The sequence below is a fragment of the Taeniopygia guttata genome, chromosome 17 (assembly GCF_048771995.1).
Source record: "Taeniopygia guttata chromosome 17, bTaeGut7.mat, whole genome shotgun sequence".
NCBI classification, from domain to species: domain Eukaryota; kingdom Metazoa; phylum Chordata; class Aves; order Passeriformes; family Estrildidae; genus Taeniopygia; species Taeniopygia guttata.
Window position 1 is genome coordinate 509,396 of NC_133042.1, and position 16,765 is coordinate 526,160.

Below are 16,765 nucleotides of genomic sequence, written 5' to 3' on the forward strand. Positions count from 1 at the left end.
CATTTTGTTCAAGTTGATCCAAATTCTGGAGGGGGTGGACACTGGAATGCAATGCTGAAAACCACTTCCCAAGCACATAGGGCTAAGCAGGACGGCTTACACAGCAGCAGCTTGTGAAAGTTGTGCTTCTGCTTGCAGCTGGGACAAAAATAACCCATGGCTGGTGCCAGGGACAAGCCAAGTTCTCATCCTCATGGGGAAAAACTTAAAAGCTATTTATGCTCTGTTAAACCAGATTACAGACTCACACAGGGCACTGCATAAAGTTAGAGGGTATTTTATTTAGTGCAAATTGGTTTGCTGACACCCTGGAAAGACTTTGGAAAAACCAGATGCCTGACAAACAAAAGCAGCAAGAGTGGAAATAAGGTGTGAGCTTTACCTTCCTCGCTGCTCTCCTTGGGACCAGCTTCTTCCAAACCCAAGCCAAAGAGATCTGAGTCATTTTTCAGTTTAAAGGAAGGGACTGTTGTTTTCACAGGTTGGGGAGGCTTTGCCAGTGAGGTATCATCTTCAGATAGTTCAGAGAGATCTTCCCGCACTGGGAATTCATTCTAGAGAGAAGCAAAGGCAGACAAAACTGACAAATGCTTCAACCAAAATCTCTAACCATTTTGCATACAAAAATGTCAAATGTCAGCAGCTCGGGAGGAAGGAAGGAAATGCCAGCTGAACTGAGCTGTTATTGCCTGGAAATCAATGTCCTGGATCTCATGAGTTTTAATTTTTGCCTTGGTAAAATGCCTCAGTTGCACTGGTACTGGCAAGGGTTTTCTGAGAACTTCACACTGAGCCTGCTGAAATCAAATTCCCAATATAAAGGGATTAAATGAGGCCTTCAACTCTGCTAGCTCACCAGCATCAGCTTCCTCCTGCCCTGGGAAAGCACCTCTGTTCTGGGAAAATCCAATCTAATAGACTGAAAACTCCCCTCCAGCCCTGAGCGACAAATGCTTTCTGCTGTGCAGCTCTGTGGGTCTCAGGTACCAGAGGCAGCAGGGCTGAGGAAGCAGAGTGTGTCTGCAGAATAATTCCCTTCAACAAGCCAAAAGGGAATGTGCTCCCAGGGCAAACCTGCCCCTTCAACGCGGGCTAAAACCCGGATGCTGCAGAGCCTGGAAATTACCCCAGAATCCTCCATCTCTGCATGATGGGAATGGAAATTCAGTTTAATGATCTTCTGATACCTGCCAACTGATCCTCTTCAGAATCCGTTATCCAACCTTTTCTTGTACCTTTGTACACGGATGGAAAACGGCCCCTGTGCTGCTGGTCAGGCAGTGCCCCCACCCTGCCAATGGCGATGGCTGTACTGCTTTGCCTGACCAGTACAGCCTGCAGTGGGAAAGCATTCCCTGGGTCAGGCATTCCTTGACACTGCTGCTTCCTCATCACTGGAGGATCCCTTCTCACTGGAGCATGCAAAAGATGGAAACTTGATCCAAATACTTTTGGTTTCATACTAAATCATCAAGAAAAACAGGAAGACGTAAAATGAATAGAAAATTACTTAATAAACAGCATGACACATGAGTAAGGTCAAAGAAACTGGGACAACAGTCCTTTCAACAGGATTCAGAATGATGCCAACACAGGGAAACCCCCTGAACACCAACAAACCCAAATATCAGGACACTCCTGAACAGCCACTGCCCACCCCAAATCACTGCTAGCAGTTTCCAGAGATTGCTCTGCAGGTTGTGGTCACCAAAATCATAAATATCTCAAGCCATGCAGCAAGTTCTGACCAGTTCAGAGAAAAGGTGCAGGACAAGAGGTGCCTTTTTATTGCTGGATTGACTGCAAGGAGCTCACTCTTTTTAGCAGACACACACTTCTGCATGTTATAGTTCATGTGAAAACCCAGCAGCTTTACATTTTGTACCTCCCACACTGCTGGACTGGCTAAGAGTAAACAGCACTGTAAAACGCACAAGCACAAATCTTGTTTGTGTTTGTAAACACAAACCTCATGTCAGGAAGGTCTAGGCTGGATATTAGGAAAAGGTTCTTCCCCCAGAGATGCTGGCACTGCCCAGGCTCCCCAGGGAATGGGCACGGCCCCGAGGCTGCCAGAGCTCCAGGAGCCTTTGGGCAGTGCTGCCAGGGATGCCCAGGGTGGGGTTGGTGGGGGAGTCTGTGCAAGGCCAGGGGCTGGACTCAATGATTCTTCTGAGTCCCTTCCAACTCGGGGTATTCTATGCATCTGTGATTCTATGGGGTTCTTGCTGCCAGGTGGCTTCCATACTCAGAGCATTACTAGGTTTGTGCTCACATCAAACTCTGCAGGTTGCTTAGCACCTGCCTTGCTGCAACTACTGCTGAGGGAGGGGAGATCAGATGAAGTCTTTGCTCAGGGCAATGCCTTAACCCTTCCAGCTCAGCTTGGCACAGCTCACAGCAACATGGGCTTCTTATTTACCATTTTTTTCTTCTGGCTGTCAGAATCTTCACTTTCAAAGTCTGGGTCATCCATAACGAATGAAAGCATCTGAGTAGCTATTGGTCCCTCTTGATCACTGTCAGACTCCTCAGGCTTCTTCTCTTTGACTACTTTCTGCTTGGAAACAAGTCCTTTGCTTTGGGTAGTGGCCTTTGAGGCCTGGGCTGCCGCTGTGGGGGCAGCAGCAGGAGCTGACAGGCTCACGTTGCCCTTGCTGCCGTTGTTTCGTTCAGACCCGGAGCGGGGAGGTAAGCTGTCAGGAGGCCTCGGGTCAGTTGCTTTGCTCAAAATTGCTTCACTCTGGGGTTTCAGAGAATTTCTGGAAGACCTGAGAAGAAACAAGTTGTCAGAGCCTGTCCACCCTATTCTGTGAAGCAAGGCACACTTAACAGCTAAGCTTCCTCTGGGAAAGGCAGTGCATCCTATAGGGGTGTGGAGTCAAATGCATCACTCATGCTGAGGATAACCCTTGTGTCCCTAATCCTAACTCTCACTCCACAGGACGTGGTATGTGGAGAACATCACCGTTCCCCAGCACAGGGTGTGGTGAGTGACTCCACTCCCTTTACCCAAGACTTGACTCCTCTCTCCTCCCCACACCACCACAAACAGCCACTCTGGTGCTTAGTTCCAGACTCTTGTTTAAATTGGAGGAAAAGCATGCAGAACCATCCCAGTGACACAGGAGCACAGTGCTCCAAGACATGGGGTAGGACGCACCACACATAACAGCTACACCTACAGTAACTAGAGCCCCAGCTCACAGCTGAAGAACAGGCAGAAAGAAACACCAAGACTTCCCAGAAGCCACACACAGTCAGTGTCAGGATGGAGGAGAGATCCAGGTTTTCCAGAACAACCCCACACTTCAGTCTATGCTCTGTACCTTTTTTTTTCCTGCTCTGTGTTTTTGTCTCCATCAGATATGAGGATGACCTTAGAGTCCTTCACCTCTTCCTCCTCCTCACTGGAGAGGGTGATGTTCTTGCTTGGCACCCGTTCTGCTGCCAGCATTGGTCCACTGGGGATTTTGTCATCCAGATCCAAGTCGTCTTGGAAACCTGCCACCATGGGGTTCTCACCAGGTGCCTCTCCATCACTGCAACACAGAGAGTGATCAGACACAGCACCTCAGGAGGTGCTGGACAGACCTGCCTCCCCCAGCACAAAGACTGAGACTGGCCTGGCTCATACAGCCAACTTCCGGGGACACATCCCCAGCCTGAGGCAGATGATGATTGAAGGGCTGGAGCACCTCTGCTCTGGAGACAGGCTGAAAATGGGGATAGTTAGGCCTGGAGAAGAGAAGGCTCTGGGGAGGTGTTAGAGCCCTTCCAGTGCCTAAAGGGGCTCCAATAGAGCTGGAAAGGGACTTTGTACAAGGGTCAGGAGGGACAGGATGAGGAGAATGGCTTTAAGCTGAAGGAGGGCAGGGATAGACAGGATATTGGGAAGGAATTATTCCCTGTGAGGGTGGTGAGGCCCTGGCACGGCGTGCGCAGAGAAGCTGTGGTTGCCCCTGGATCCCTGGAAGTGTCCAAGGCCAGGCTGGATGGAGCTTGGAATAACCTGGGATAGTGGAAGGTGTCCCTGCCCATGGCAGGGGCTGGAATGGGAAGGGCTTTAAGGTCCCTTCCAACACAAACCAGCTGGTGATTTTGTGATTCTGTGCACTGCCAGCCTTCCCTTGCCACTGCCCAGCTCGGGCGGGACCTGCCCTCTGCAGGCTGCAGCAGTGGCATGAGCCCCACACCCAGAGGGCCACAGCAGGATGTGTCACAGGGCAGTTGCTGCCCCTCCAGCTGAAAATGTGTGGCTGGAGATGAGCCTCAGAGGTACAGAGAAGCCTGTTGCCACAGCTTCATCAGAACGTGGAGCTCCATCCACCATACAAGGATCAGTCAGTCAAACCATGGGAAATGCCTGTCTTTATCACCACATCTTGTAATTAAACCTGATCATACACTGTCACTGCTATGGGAGCTCACTGACAGCTATTAGCTTCCTGGAACCATTACTGTTTTTGCAGTGCTCCCTGAAGCAGGCAGATAGACAGACACCACAGCCAAGCTTTAACATTGCCCAAATTAAATTAACCTAAGAAAACACTGCCAGAGCTGGGAGTCTGTCAGCCTCCCTGGATGTAGCACAGTTCTGTGTTCAAAGACAGCTTGAGAGAACTTTGAAGCTGAAATAAGAGGATTCTTGTCCGAATGTCCCTAGGACTCAAAATTTTAACACTTTATGAAAAATCTGGTCATGTCAGGAATACAGATATTTTCCTCAGGCTCAGCTGATGAGCCTCTGCCATCACCTTTCTTTGTTCTATTTGCTTCATCCACAAGAGATAACCAGTTCCTTCCTGATAACCCCACATGTAAGTCTCTGTCTGCCCTTTTAATGATGCCACCTGGATGGTACAAGCACAACCTTCTGTTTATACAGAGACAAAAAACATATTATAGCTTGGAACAGATTAGATTGCACAGACATAAACAAAACCCTAAAATCCTTCAACTGGAAGTAAGTGGTGTTCCCAGCACAGGACAAGCACTGGAAGACAGTGGAGTATGGTGTGCTGGTGAGATGAGAAATACCCTAAACACAGTTGGGATGATGGCAACTGCTCACTCTGGCTCCTCTATATGGCTGGGTGCTGCTTGAAAAGGTCGTTTTAAAGAGTTAATACATCTGCCAACAACAGACAATGGAGCTGTTTGTGACAATGGGACACCAGTGATCACAACCAGTGCTTGTCTGGGCTGGAGTCTGGCTAAGACTCCAGCCCAGACAAGGCCTTCCCTCTGCTCTTGGCATGGGTCCCTCTGCTCTCAGGACCTGCTCTCAGTGCCCTACTGAGCAGGGCCAGGCTGCTGAAGAGCCCCTTCATCACTAACACTGCTGCTCTCACACCATGCCAGGATGAAGGCACACAGCCGAGCCACACAAAGGAGAGGAAAACTGGTGCCCAAGCAGCCCTGAGGCTGGAGGAATGACAAGTGAGTGATTCCTGAGGTTTTCAAAGCACTGGCAGGGTTTTCTCTTGAAATGCACTGAAAAGAAAATGGAGTTGCATCCTAAAAATGGCAGGATATTATTCTGAGTTAGACACACCACCTTTCTTCAACACATCACTGCTCTATTAAGCACAGGGGCTCTGAAGAGATTGCTGCCACTGTCCTTCCATGCTCCACACAGACTTGCAGCATTTCCAGCTTTCCCAGTCCAAATGGGTGTACACCCCCACGTGTATATCCCTTCACCAAAGTGGGTCATGTCCTTCTGCAGTGAGAACCCTGCCTCCATCTCCAGACAACACAGATCGCTGAGCGACAGCGTAAGAGCAGAGCAGTGGAGTGAATATACATCAGGAAAATCACTGCTTCAGTATAAACAGGCTCTGACAAGGCAAAACTACGATCAGCTTGTGGTCCTGAGCTTCCAGCTGGAAGGAAGGCAAAGCATGCAAACCCAATCACATTGCACCCCTTCCTGCAGCCCTTGAAGCACTGCCAAGCTGGCATGAGCACTGAGCTAAAGTGTCTGCAGGTGCAGGTACCCCCCCAAAATGATGCTGCTCACTGAGCTCTGCTCTGAGCTAGTGACCACAGAGCCTGCTGGGGTGTCCTCTGTGAGCCTCCAGTGTGTCACAGACTGGCTGCTGGGGAGGAAACAAACCCTGCTGCAACCTGAGCTCACAGCCTCAAACCTGGCTAGGCCACGTTCCCATAGCCCCGGGAGCTCAAGGGCTCCTGCCACATCCTTTTGTGGGGCTAAAGAAAGAAAAAAGCTAAGCTCTAATAAAGCAGGTAAGCTGAGGGAATCCCATGCTGCAGGATGAGCCTGTGTGGCTGTTCTAGGAGACGTTGGTCTTCTACTGTGAACCTTCCCTCCCTTGGGCTAGCAGAGCTGGGCATCATGGAATCCATAACAGATCCATAAAAGCAAACAACCACTTCAAAGCCCTTCAGATGTGAGGACACAGACATCTAATCCATGTTTAAGATAAATGTCTAAGGATGCAGAAAAGAAAGATCAGGAACACTGTCAGGCAAAGCACAAAATGGCTTTCAGACATCTTCAGCTCCCCCAGGGACCCAGGCCACCTGACCCAGCAGAAGCCAAGGGCGGGATGCTTTGGGGCCAGATTAGGTCCTCTGGTGCACTCACATGCATGCTGGCTCAGGGCAGCAAATTAAGTTCTGAAACAGCAAACTGGGAGACTGAAATACCTTCCTAATTAACTGGCAAAGAAACTGATTCTGGGAGTTCTCTGCTGCAAATCAGAGAACCACAACATGCCATTTAACAAAACCCAGGACTCCACTGCACGCCTGGGGCATGCCAAGCTGAACAAGGTGCCCCTGCTGCAAGAAGGCCAATGGTGTCCTGGTCTTCATAAGGCAAAGCACTGCCAACAGGTCAGGGAGGTGATGCTGCCCTTCTGCTCTGCACCAGTGAGGCCACAGCTGGAGACCAGTGTGCAGCAAAGAGAGAGTGAATCCAGTGAAGGGCCATTAGGATGATTAACTGATTGGAGCATTGCTCGCATGAGGAAGGGCTCTCCCACATGAAAGCCAGAACTGCTTAGCCTGGAGAAGGCTTGAGGGGACCTTATAAAGGTATTTAAACAGCTGAAGGAGGTACAAAGAAGATGGAAAAAGGCTTTTTTCAGTGCTGCCCAGTGCCAGGACAAAAGGCAAGGGACACAAACTGTAACTCAGGAGGTTCCCCATGAACATCAGCAAACACTTTTTCCACTGAGAGCATGCCTGTGTACTGACATGGGTTGCTAGAGAGGCTTCTGGATTCTCTGGAGATATTCAAAACCCATCTGGAAATGGTTTTGGGAAACCAGTTCTGAGTGGCCCAGGATGAGGGGGAGGTTGAACTGGATGGCCCCCAAGCTGCCTTCCAACCCTGTGAATGTAGCTCAGTACACCGAGGTGCGCTCAGAGCTCCCTGCAGGACTCCTGCTCACAGTCACCAAGGAGATTCCTCTTGGGTAGGAAAAGTAATTTCACAAATTCTCAAAACATGGCCCATTCTTCTGCCACATCTTCAATGACACTTCAGTCCTGGAGCTTACCCTTGGCTCCAGCACACCCAGGCAGGCTGGTGAGTTATGTAAGCTCAACACTCAGGTATCTGCTTCAAAATGTGCATGAGACCCGAATGCACCTTGCTGGGACATTCGCAGGTCTTGTTCTTCACTCAGATACAGGGGAAAAGCACCTTCCAGGATTCCATTTTTTAAAAGAAAAAAAATCTCCCCGAGGTTTGAGTGATTTCATATAGGAATCCAGGGCATCCCTCTGGCTGCCCTGGCAGGCCTGGGACCCTGGCAGGGGTCAGGAACCCCCCTGGACAGAGCCCCCAGAGACACTGGCTGTGATCTCTGCCCATGGAAAAGAGTTTTCAATCTTACAGAATGAATTACAAGCCCTTAGTGTTTGATTCAAGTAATAATTAGTGCGGCATGGGTGCAAAAGTAGAATTTTAGGATCTAGATACGGGGTTCAAAGGAAGGCAAGATGGAGGAAATTGGGTGTGTCTTGTCCTTTTTCTCCTTCTTCATGCCCTCCATGTTTCACTGTGGTGTTGGCATTTTTCTGTTGGTTCAGGCTGGGGACACACTGTCCAACGTAGGTGACAGATATTGGCACGTTATTGTAAATCCAGCACAGGTAGTTTGTGGTATTTAATGTTTGTACCATCCCACTGAGGGCAGAGCCCCACACGCTGCCCTGCAGGACAGACCTGAGGCAGGGTAGCAGAACATGTTAGAGATAAACAGAATAAACAACCTTGAAACCAGCACAGACGAATTATGGCTTCTGCTTTGGCAGCGGGGCTGAAAGACAGAGACTTTCTACAATCTTGGGATCATTTAAATACCACAGATTCCGACATAACCACAGATCTACTGTGTTCTTTAGGTCAGAGATAAATTTCTGCAGCAGATTTTATGGGAATTACAGCCACCTCCTCACTGCAGCAGAAGCTGATTATCGAGGACAGTGCTAACAGAACTGGAATGTTGTTCCTTGCTACCGTGGGGCTGTAACTGACATCTGAAAGAAAACAATTATTGCAAGTCATGGTCAGAACTACATCTGCATCTCTGAATTTCTGCACATTTGGCTTATCCTAGCAGGTCCTTTTTGGCAAGAAACAGAATGGAAAATTGCCAGACCACTGAGAAAACTGTGTGACATAGAAGAAACCAGAGCAAGCCATGGGTGCCAGGTTGCAGAGGAGTAATGAGCATGTGAATTTGCAGGGATGTGCTGCAAGGTCTTCTCCCAGGGAAACAGAGCTGCTGTGACTGCACTGGGTATCACTGTGAGCAAAGGATGAACTCTGAACAAAGGAGTAGGGTTCTTGCACCCCTGTCTGACATGTTTGACTTTTTATACAATTTAACACTTACTTGCTTCCACTGACTGACACTCTGAAGCAGAGAAGCCTTTGTGAAGGATCAGCCTCTCACCCACAGTAGAACTGCCACTCCAGAGCTCTGAGGGCACCTCAGGACCCAGTCTCTCAGAAGGTCAGGCTTGCCTCTTCTGACAATTCCTTGTTAAACCCAGAAAAATATCTCAGCTCTGCCAGAGCCATGAGCAAGACGCTTTGTAAGCCAGCATGCTGCCAGCAACCACCACTTTTTTCTTGCCTTTTTTTTTTTAGTTTTAATAAAACATCCACGTGTTCTGCCATCACAAGGGATGATGATTCAGGCTGACCTGCATTACATGGGCATTGAGCCTCACAAACAGCACTGATTTAAAATTGCTGTGGTTGAAGTAGAGAACACTGGGTCATGACAAGGATGTCAAAAGAGATAGAATCCACCACACTCACAAATGAGCAGTGTCCGTGCTTAATTACTCTCCTGGTTAATCCAGTGTTGATGATAAGAGGCAGCAGGCAAGGAATATTCTGAGCCAAGAGATATAGAGCCTGAGAGTATACTTAGGTCACTTCTTAAGAGACAGTCTGCTTTCAGATGGCTCATACACATCCTCTTGTCTGAGCAGCTCAGTATACACAATCCCCTCTTCTTTTTTTGGTTAAAAACCATCAAAGTTAGGAAAAGAAAAAAGGGAAAAAAAAAAGAGAAAATACATCTTATGGCATAAGCACAGCTCTGCCATTTTAAGGAGATAATTATAGAATCACAGACTGGTGATTGGATTTGGGTTGGAAGGGGTCTTAAAGCTCAGCTTGTTCCAACCCTCTGCACTGAGCAGGGACATTTTCAACTCGATCAGGTTGCTCAGAGCCCCATCCAGCTGGACTGGGAATGTTTCCTGGGATGAGGCATCCACCACTTCCCTGGGCAACCTGCGCCAGGGCCTCACAATTCTTGTTGTAAAATCCTTCTTCCTTATACCTAGTCTGAATCGCCCCTCTTTTAGTTTAAAACCACCATTTCTTGTCCTATTGCAATAGACCCTGCTAAAACCTCCATGCTCATCTTCCCTTAAATACTGAAAGGCTGCAATAACATCTTCTCAGAGCCTTGTCTTCTCCAGGCGAACACCCCCAGCTCCCCCAGCCTGGCTCCAGAGCAGAGGGGCTCCAGGCCTTGGAGCATCTCTGTGGCCTCCTCTCTACAGCAGTTCTACATCCTCTTGACACTAGCCCTTAGGGCTAGAGGCAGCCCTGCAGGTGGGGTCTCACCTGAGCAGGGCAGAACTCTCTCTCCCCTGCTGCCCACAACGGGGATCCACCCAGGGCACGGGGAGTTCCAGGGCTGGGGCAGGTCCAGCTCTCACCCACCAGCAGCCCCAAGTCCTCCTCCCCAGGGCTGCACTCAATCCCTTCACCCTCCAGCCTGGACTGATCCCAGAGGTTGCTCCAATCCAGGTACAGCAACTTGAGCTTGGCCTTGGCAAACCTCATGAGGTTCCCATGGGCCACTTCTCATGTTTTCCAGGTTCTGGATGACATCTGATGTCACCCACACTACTCAGCTTGGTGTTACTGGTAAATCTAATAAGGGTGTCCTCAATCCCTCTGTTTCATGGATGAAGTCCATGTCCCAGTACAGATCCTGTACACCACCCATCTTCAATTGGACATTGAGCCATAGATCACTACTCTTTGAATGTGAATATTCAACCCATTCCCTATCATCTATCAAATTTGTGTCTCTCTAATTTAGTGAGAAAATGCTGGGAAGAAACACTAGACACAGAGAAAAAGAAGCAGAAACCCCCTAAGAGTTTTTTTTTTTTTTGATTCTGCAGGCAACCATGCAGTGACACTCCCAAAGGAGCATGACTTTCTCCATCTTTCCTTCCTTCCAGAATCCCACAGAGCTATAGAGTGTTCCCAAATGTCCTCCACCAAACCCAAATCCCTTCATAGTGCCTCAGGAATGACATTACCAAGTCACAGAGGATCTTGGCCACACTTTGTGCATCTGCAGAAGGAAAATATTCATTAAACAAAACATAGTATCCCTGCAAACTGAACTATGTTCCAGAAGAAAAACATCTCAAATGATTCGGTGTGTTCAGCCAGAAGGAAAATCCCTTCCTGACCCAGGAAAGGGATGGAAAAGGCTCAGAAGTTTAATCTGAGCACAAAGCAAGACAGCAACACCAGGAAGGTGATAATCTGCTTTTCGTGATGTTCCTCCTTCCCAGGGAGCAGTGTGTGTCACTAAATGGGAAACAGTGAATGCTACGCCTGACCACAGCACAGCCAGAAAGCCTCTGGGGCAGCTAACTGCTCTGGAATCACGGAATGGTTGCACCATGTTAGCCAGGCTGCACATCCAGCTGTGTCCCTGCTGGGGACCTGCCCTTCCTGCTGCCACCCTCCTTTCCTTACCTTTCACTATCCATATGGTGTTTGGCCTGTGGTTTCCCTTTGTCCTTCTGCGGCACTGGGTCTTCCAGAAAGCTGTGGTCCAAGCTGTCCTCAGGAACAAAGTCCTCCACGCTCTGTACCTTGGCAGGGGCTGCAGGGTTGGGGGGAGGAGTGGCAGCAGCAGGATCTGCATTAGCAACAGGATTTGTAAAACATTGGTGTCACCACAAACAAGACAGAAATTGGCTCCTTCCAGATCTGTGCTGCTCAGGGTGGCAGCAGCCATGAGGCAGGACTCTGGCTCCACAGTGAGGGAAGAGGAAGGTTATGAACAAGATATAAAACAGCCCAGAGTCTGGCATGAAGGCATTCACAGATCATGGTTGCTGTGGTTTAGAATGCACCACGCTGACCCAGGCTTTTAGACAGACTGAAAACCTCCCTGGCAAGGGCTGGGTCTGCTCTCCAGGGAATGCTATGACTGACTGTACCACAGGTTTTATTACATCCGTGACACATGCACTGCTCCTGGGGGATGTCCCTTCACTATTCTCTTACCTTTTTCAGACTATTCAGTTCACCCTCTCCTATCCTCTTGCTTTTTTCAGTTTTAACTGCCCAAGGCAGAATTGTTCACATTGTGCTTTCAGATGTTTTGTGTAAACAAAAGCTCAAGAGCTACCTCAAATAGAGAGTGACTTTAATACAGTTTATCTGTAGAAACACTTTTACCCATCTTCAAGGTATCAGGATGAAAACTCATGAAATTAGCATAACTAAGAAGTCTGAAGTGATTAACCTTTCCAGAATTTGCAATACTCAATGTTTTTCCTCTGCTTATGGTGAACTTCACATCTAGACTTTTCTTTTGGATAAAACAAGACTTGTGCCTTTTTTTTCTAGATTTTGCTCTCCTTAGCACAACCTTCAGACCACTTCTGCATACCAACAGTACCACTAACACCACAGAGTAGCAATGGTGTAAGCTAAACCACAGCCAAAACAATTACTACTCCAAGACTTCAAGAGAAATCCTAAATAGTAGCTCCCAGAAAAACCAAATATTACTTGGCAACAATGATTTTTCAGCTGCTTTCCAGTGAATTGGTGCCTGAGTACATTCCAGTGGAGGTGCAGGCCTTTGGCAGACCCCTGAAACCTTGCAACACTGACACACCAGCTCTTCCTGGCTGCCTTTTGCAACTGCCCCAAAGCATTCCGAGATATCAGGGCTGAAAGTCACAAGCCCAAAACAGCTGTCAAGGAAAGAAAGAGTTAAAAAAGGGAAGAAAAAGAAAAACCCCAAACCCACTCACTGTAACACTGCTAGTAGATCACTTGTCTTTTTCTCTACAGATCAAAATGATAAAGGTTCTTTTTATCGACAAGGAATTTCTAACATCTGCTCCCCTCTTTGGTTTTTGTTTTATTTTCTCTGGGTAGGAAGAGTCATAAACAAACCAAAATGGGTGCATTGTATCATATCTGGGAAGAGGCACAGGATGCAGAACACTGTGTGTAGATCTAAAACCAGACCATTTCAACATCTGAAATTGCAACCCGTGTCCCCAGCACCTCCTACTTTCTTTCTGTGGGTGTCTCAGGAGCACTGTGAGCCAGTGTGAGAAGTATTTCCAAAGGGTGACTCAAACCATGATTTTTAGGTAGTGCCAGCTCTGCAGCTCCAGTTAGTTCTGCAAACAAAGCGAATGTGACAGGCAAATTATGGTCCGGATCAGTAAAATTACATGCAACAAACCCTCAATGCCTCTGCCTGGCACTCTGTTTGGCAGGGTCTGGACCGAGGGCTGCACTGCTCCAGTGAGTACCAGTGCTGAGGCAGCAGCTGAGGGCTCCCTCCTCCCAGACCTGCTCTGAAGGAGCAGATTTCCCCAGAGGGGGCTCTGCTGTGGAGCCTGGACCTACATGACCATTTCTGGATGAATAACCTTTAAACCCAGTGCTCTGCTTCTCTCCGTTATGCACAGAAGCCCCTCCGGATTGCCAAACATATGCAAGGATGGCACTTCAAATAGCTTCTCTAGTAATTTTTTTGCTATACAGGAGATATTTTTGCTCCTGGTAAGAACCTGACATTTTACTTATTTTATTAGTATCTCTTGTGTCTTCAGGATCTTCCTTTTAAGCATGCTAAAGCCACCACCCAGCTGGCTGGGCACAGTCCCCATCTAGCACAGAGACAAACCAAAATGCTAATCAGGAGAAAATAGAGAATGACAGCACAAGTCTTCTGGACACCTGCTGCATAAGCATGGCGCCTGTAGCCTGTGGCCTTCCACACCTGTCTGCTCAGCCTCTCGCAGGGAAAAAAATGAAATGAAAGCTGGAAGGCCTATGGGTCACTTCCTGCCAAGATATGGCACCAGCACGTACCTGGCTGAGGAGGAGTGGGCTCGGCTGCGAGGGATGTCCCGAAGAGCCGCGCGATGATGCCACGCTTGGGCGGGGGGGCGGCGGCCGGGGGGCCCGTGGGAGCTGAGGCGGGTGCGGGGGGCTGCGGGGCCTCGGGGACAGGCACTGGTGAGAAGGATGAGGCGGGGTCAGGAGAGATGGTGGCGCTTGTGGTGAGTGGCAGCGGCGGCTGTGGGGTGCTGGGGCTGGAGCTGCCTGTCGATGCGGAGCTCGGAGGTACGATGGGTGACTGGGAGCCGGAGGAGGGGCTCTGCCCGTTCGTTGCTAGTGGTGATGTGTGCCCTTGGCTTCGGGCTTCCATCATTTCTAGGAACCTGTGGGAAAGATAAATTACAAATATGGGGAGTGGCGAATCTCAGAATCTCAGACTGGTTTGGGTTGGGAGGGACCTTAAAGCTTGTCTCATTCCAACCCCTGCCTTGGGCAGGGACACTTTCCACTAGGCCAGGCTTCTCCAAGTCCAACCTGGCCTTGGACACTTCCAGGGGTCCAGGGGCAGCCACAGCTTCTCTGGACACCCTATGCCAGGATCTCCCCACCCCCACAGGGAACAATTTCTTCCCATCCAACCCTGCCCTCTGCCAGTTTAAAACCATTGCCCCTTGTCCTGTCATTACCTGCCAATATAAAAAGTCCCTCTCCTTCCTTTATATAAGCCCTTTTCATCTGGCTGTGTGCTGAGCTGGAAGAGTATGGGTCTGCTTCCAGCTGGGCTTGGGAGGGTATGGGTCTGTTTTCAGTGACACTGAGACTCCCTGGGTCACAATAAATCTGGTTTACCCACATGAGCTGAACTCACCCCATCTGCACTGAGGTGTGGAGAATCCTAACCTGCTCTGCACTACAGGATAAAAACTGTATTTGCACCACTATTGAGAGCTCCCTGAATAGACAGACTATAACAGCATGCTAGGGCTTGAAATGCAACCTGAAGTCAGTTGTTGGATATGTCTCTAAAGGAGTAAGTGCTGTAGGAATGGCACGTTTTTACATTCTGCAGAATAAATCACAGTACTCAAGAAGACTGCTGTAATAACCTCTTTATCAGCCAAGAATGGATTTAAGAGGAGAATCCTTGAATATCCAAAGAAAAGAGCTGTCCTGAGGGCTCGGAGAAGACTGACTGCCATTACCCTTCTCGCAGGGTGCAGATCTACATGCAGGCTCTCCCCTGCACACACTCCCCCTCTGTGTGAGAGGCCCTGGAGCCAAGTAGCAGGAGCTCTGGAGCAGGTTGTCATCCTGGCTGGGCTCCCAACTGGAAGAACATTATAGCCTGTACCACTATAGAGAGTGAAAAGCTCTTTCCTTTTCCAAAACAAACCCAAGCCTAACCCAAGCCTCCTTCTGCAGCCCACAGGGTCAGCAGCCTGTTTCACACATTGTGTGCAGAGAAATGTGGACAGAAATAATATTTTGCCATGAAATAGTCTGAAAAACAGATCTGTCACATGCTGCACAGCTGAGAGATACAGAGAGGACACCCAAAGCGAAGCATCCTGTGTAATATCCAGCACATCCCAATCTCACCTATTATTTCATTAAGCTTAAAGAATTTGTGCATAGAGGCTCTGGATTCAGCTGGTTCTGCAAGACAGACTTTGGTTGTTCTCCAGGCAATGAGACTGTGAAGGGAGAGCCTCCTCTCTCACACAAAGCATGACCTTGTCTTTCAGGGACCTGAGCCAGCCAGAACCTTCCCTGGACTGACTGCTGAACAGAATGCAAACAGTGGGGTCGAAGAGACTCTAAGCCTTGAGATATGATTTCCTATTTTAAGGCAGTAACCTTATATACTCTTAAGGAACAAAATAATATACTTTGTGACCAGCAGTGTCTGGAGCCCTAGGGAACAATAGCCCCAGGAAGCTGTTAGTTGAATCTGTTCCTAACTAAGTAACTGGCTGAAGTGGAGATCAAGGGCAGCACCAAAAAGCAGAATTAGTTAGGCAACATAAATAGACAAGGACAATATATAAATAGAAACAGATGATCCCAAGTAACAGAAACAGGAGGAAATTCAACAGTACAAACAAAATAGTCATCTACTCAAGAGTGAGGAAAAGTGTTCTTGCTCCCAGATCTCCACGTGCGAATGGCTGGGAAAGACTCACCTTGCTCATTCTGGAAGTCTGGACTAAGGACTGCAATCCCAGCCATGCCAGAGTCTGGCTGTCACATGCTGTCCATTGATATCCAACCTATACCTGCCCTGATGCAGCTCCAGCCATTCCCTGGGTCCTGCCCCTGATCACAGAGAGCAGAGATTGGTGCTACACCTCCGCTGTCCCTTATGAGGAAGCTGCAGATTGTCAAGGCACCTACATCAGTGCCATGCTGTGGTGTTCTCACTGATGCTTCCACCAGGACCCAGGCCAAGACTACGTGTCTATTCCACCCAGAACACTGGCTATACTAGCATAAGCTCCCAGCAGAGCTGAGCTCAGAGGACGTGATGCAGCATCCAGTCCCCATCCTCCCTCTCCTGGGGCGAGCTGCGCGACAACACATTCCACTGAAAATGATGCATGGATTTGTCATGCACCAGAGAAAAAACATAAAGGAGTTTAACTCCTGCACTGAGCTCTGTGGAGACTGCATCAGGTTGGTTTGGAAGGTGCACAATACATCACACATGCTGCAAGAACATGATAGTGTGTACTCAATACCCCTCCATCACTGCGCTCCCTTCCCGAGGAGGGGGGCCATGGCTCCACGTCCTCCAAGCAGGGCATGTACGGCATCTGTGGGGTGGGAAAGAAACCACGAGGCCCTGCAATTCAGCCCTCATCCAACAAAGCTAAGGCTCTTTATCCCCAAACCATGTGAATTGCCATGGCCTGTAAAGCTGTTTGTGAGCTTTGCCTGCATACAATGTGCAACTCCTCAGCTCCACATCACATGTGCCGAGCGCTGAATTCTTCCAGTCCTCCTCTGCCAGCTTTGATCCAGACCTTCTGGTGAGCTGAAGACAGGAGAGCTGAACAGCTCTGCTTTGTGGTACTCACTCCTCCTCCTCCCAAGGCCCACTCAGCATTAAAGACTCCTGCCTCCCAACTGTGAGGA

The 16,765-nt window shown here is 48.9% G+C and overlaps 1 protein-coding gene across 2 annotated transcripts in view; it reads right to left on the reverse strand.

The window, feature by feature from the left end:
• The window catches only part of RABL6 (RAB, member RAS oncogene family like 6), a 53,077-nt gene that overhangs the window by 3,760 nt on the left and 32,552 nt on the right, over positions 1-16,765 (reverse strand). Inside the window, exons 9-13 of one of the 2 annotated variants that reach the window (XM_072936814.1) lie at positions 13,661-14,013; positions 11,288-11,417; positions 3,330-3,542; positions 2,423-2,771; positions 383-554 (exon numbers count right to left, since the gene is read on the reverse strand). In XM_072936814.1, coding sequence (XP_072792915.1) covers positions 383-554; positions 2,423-2,771; positions 3,330-3,542; positions 11,288-11,417; positions 13,661-14,013 — 1,217 coding nt within the window. Of the gene's footprint in view, positions 1-382; positions 555-2,422; positions 2,772-3,329; positions 3,543-11,287; positions 11,454-13,660; positions 14,014-16,765 lie in introns of both variants that reach the window. The other variant, XM_030286942.4, reaches the window with a different exon arrangement.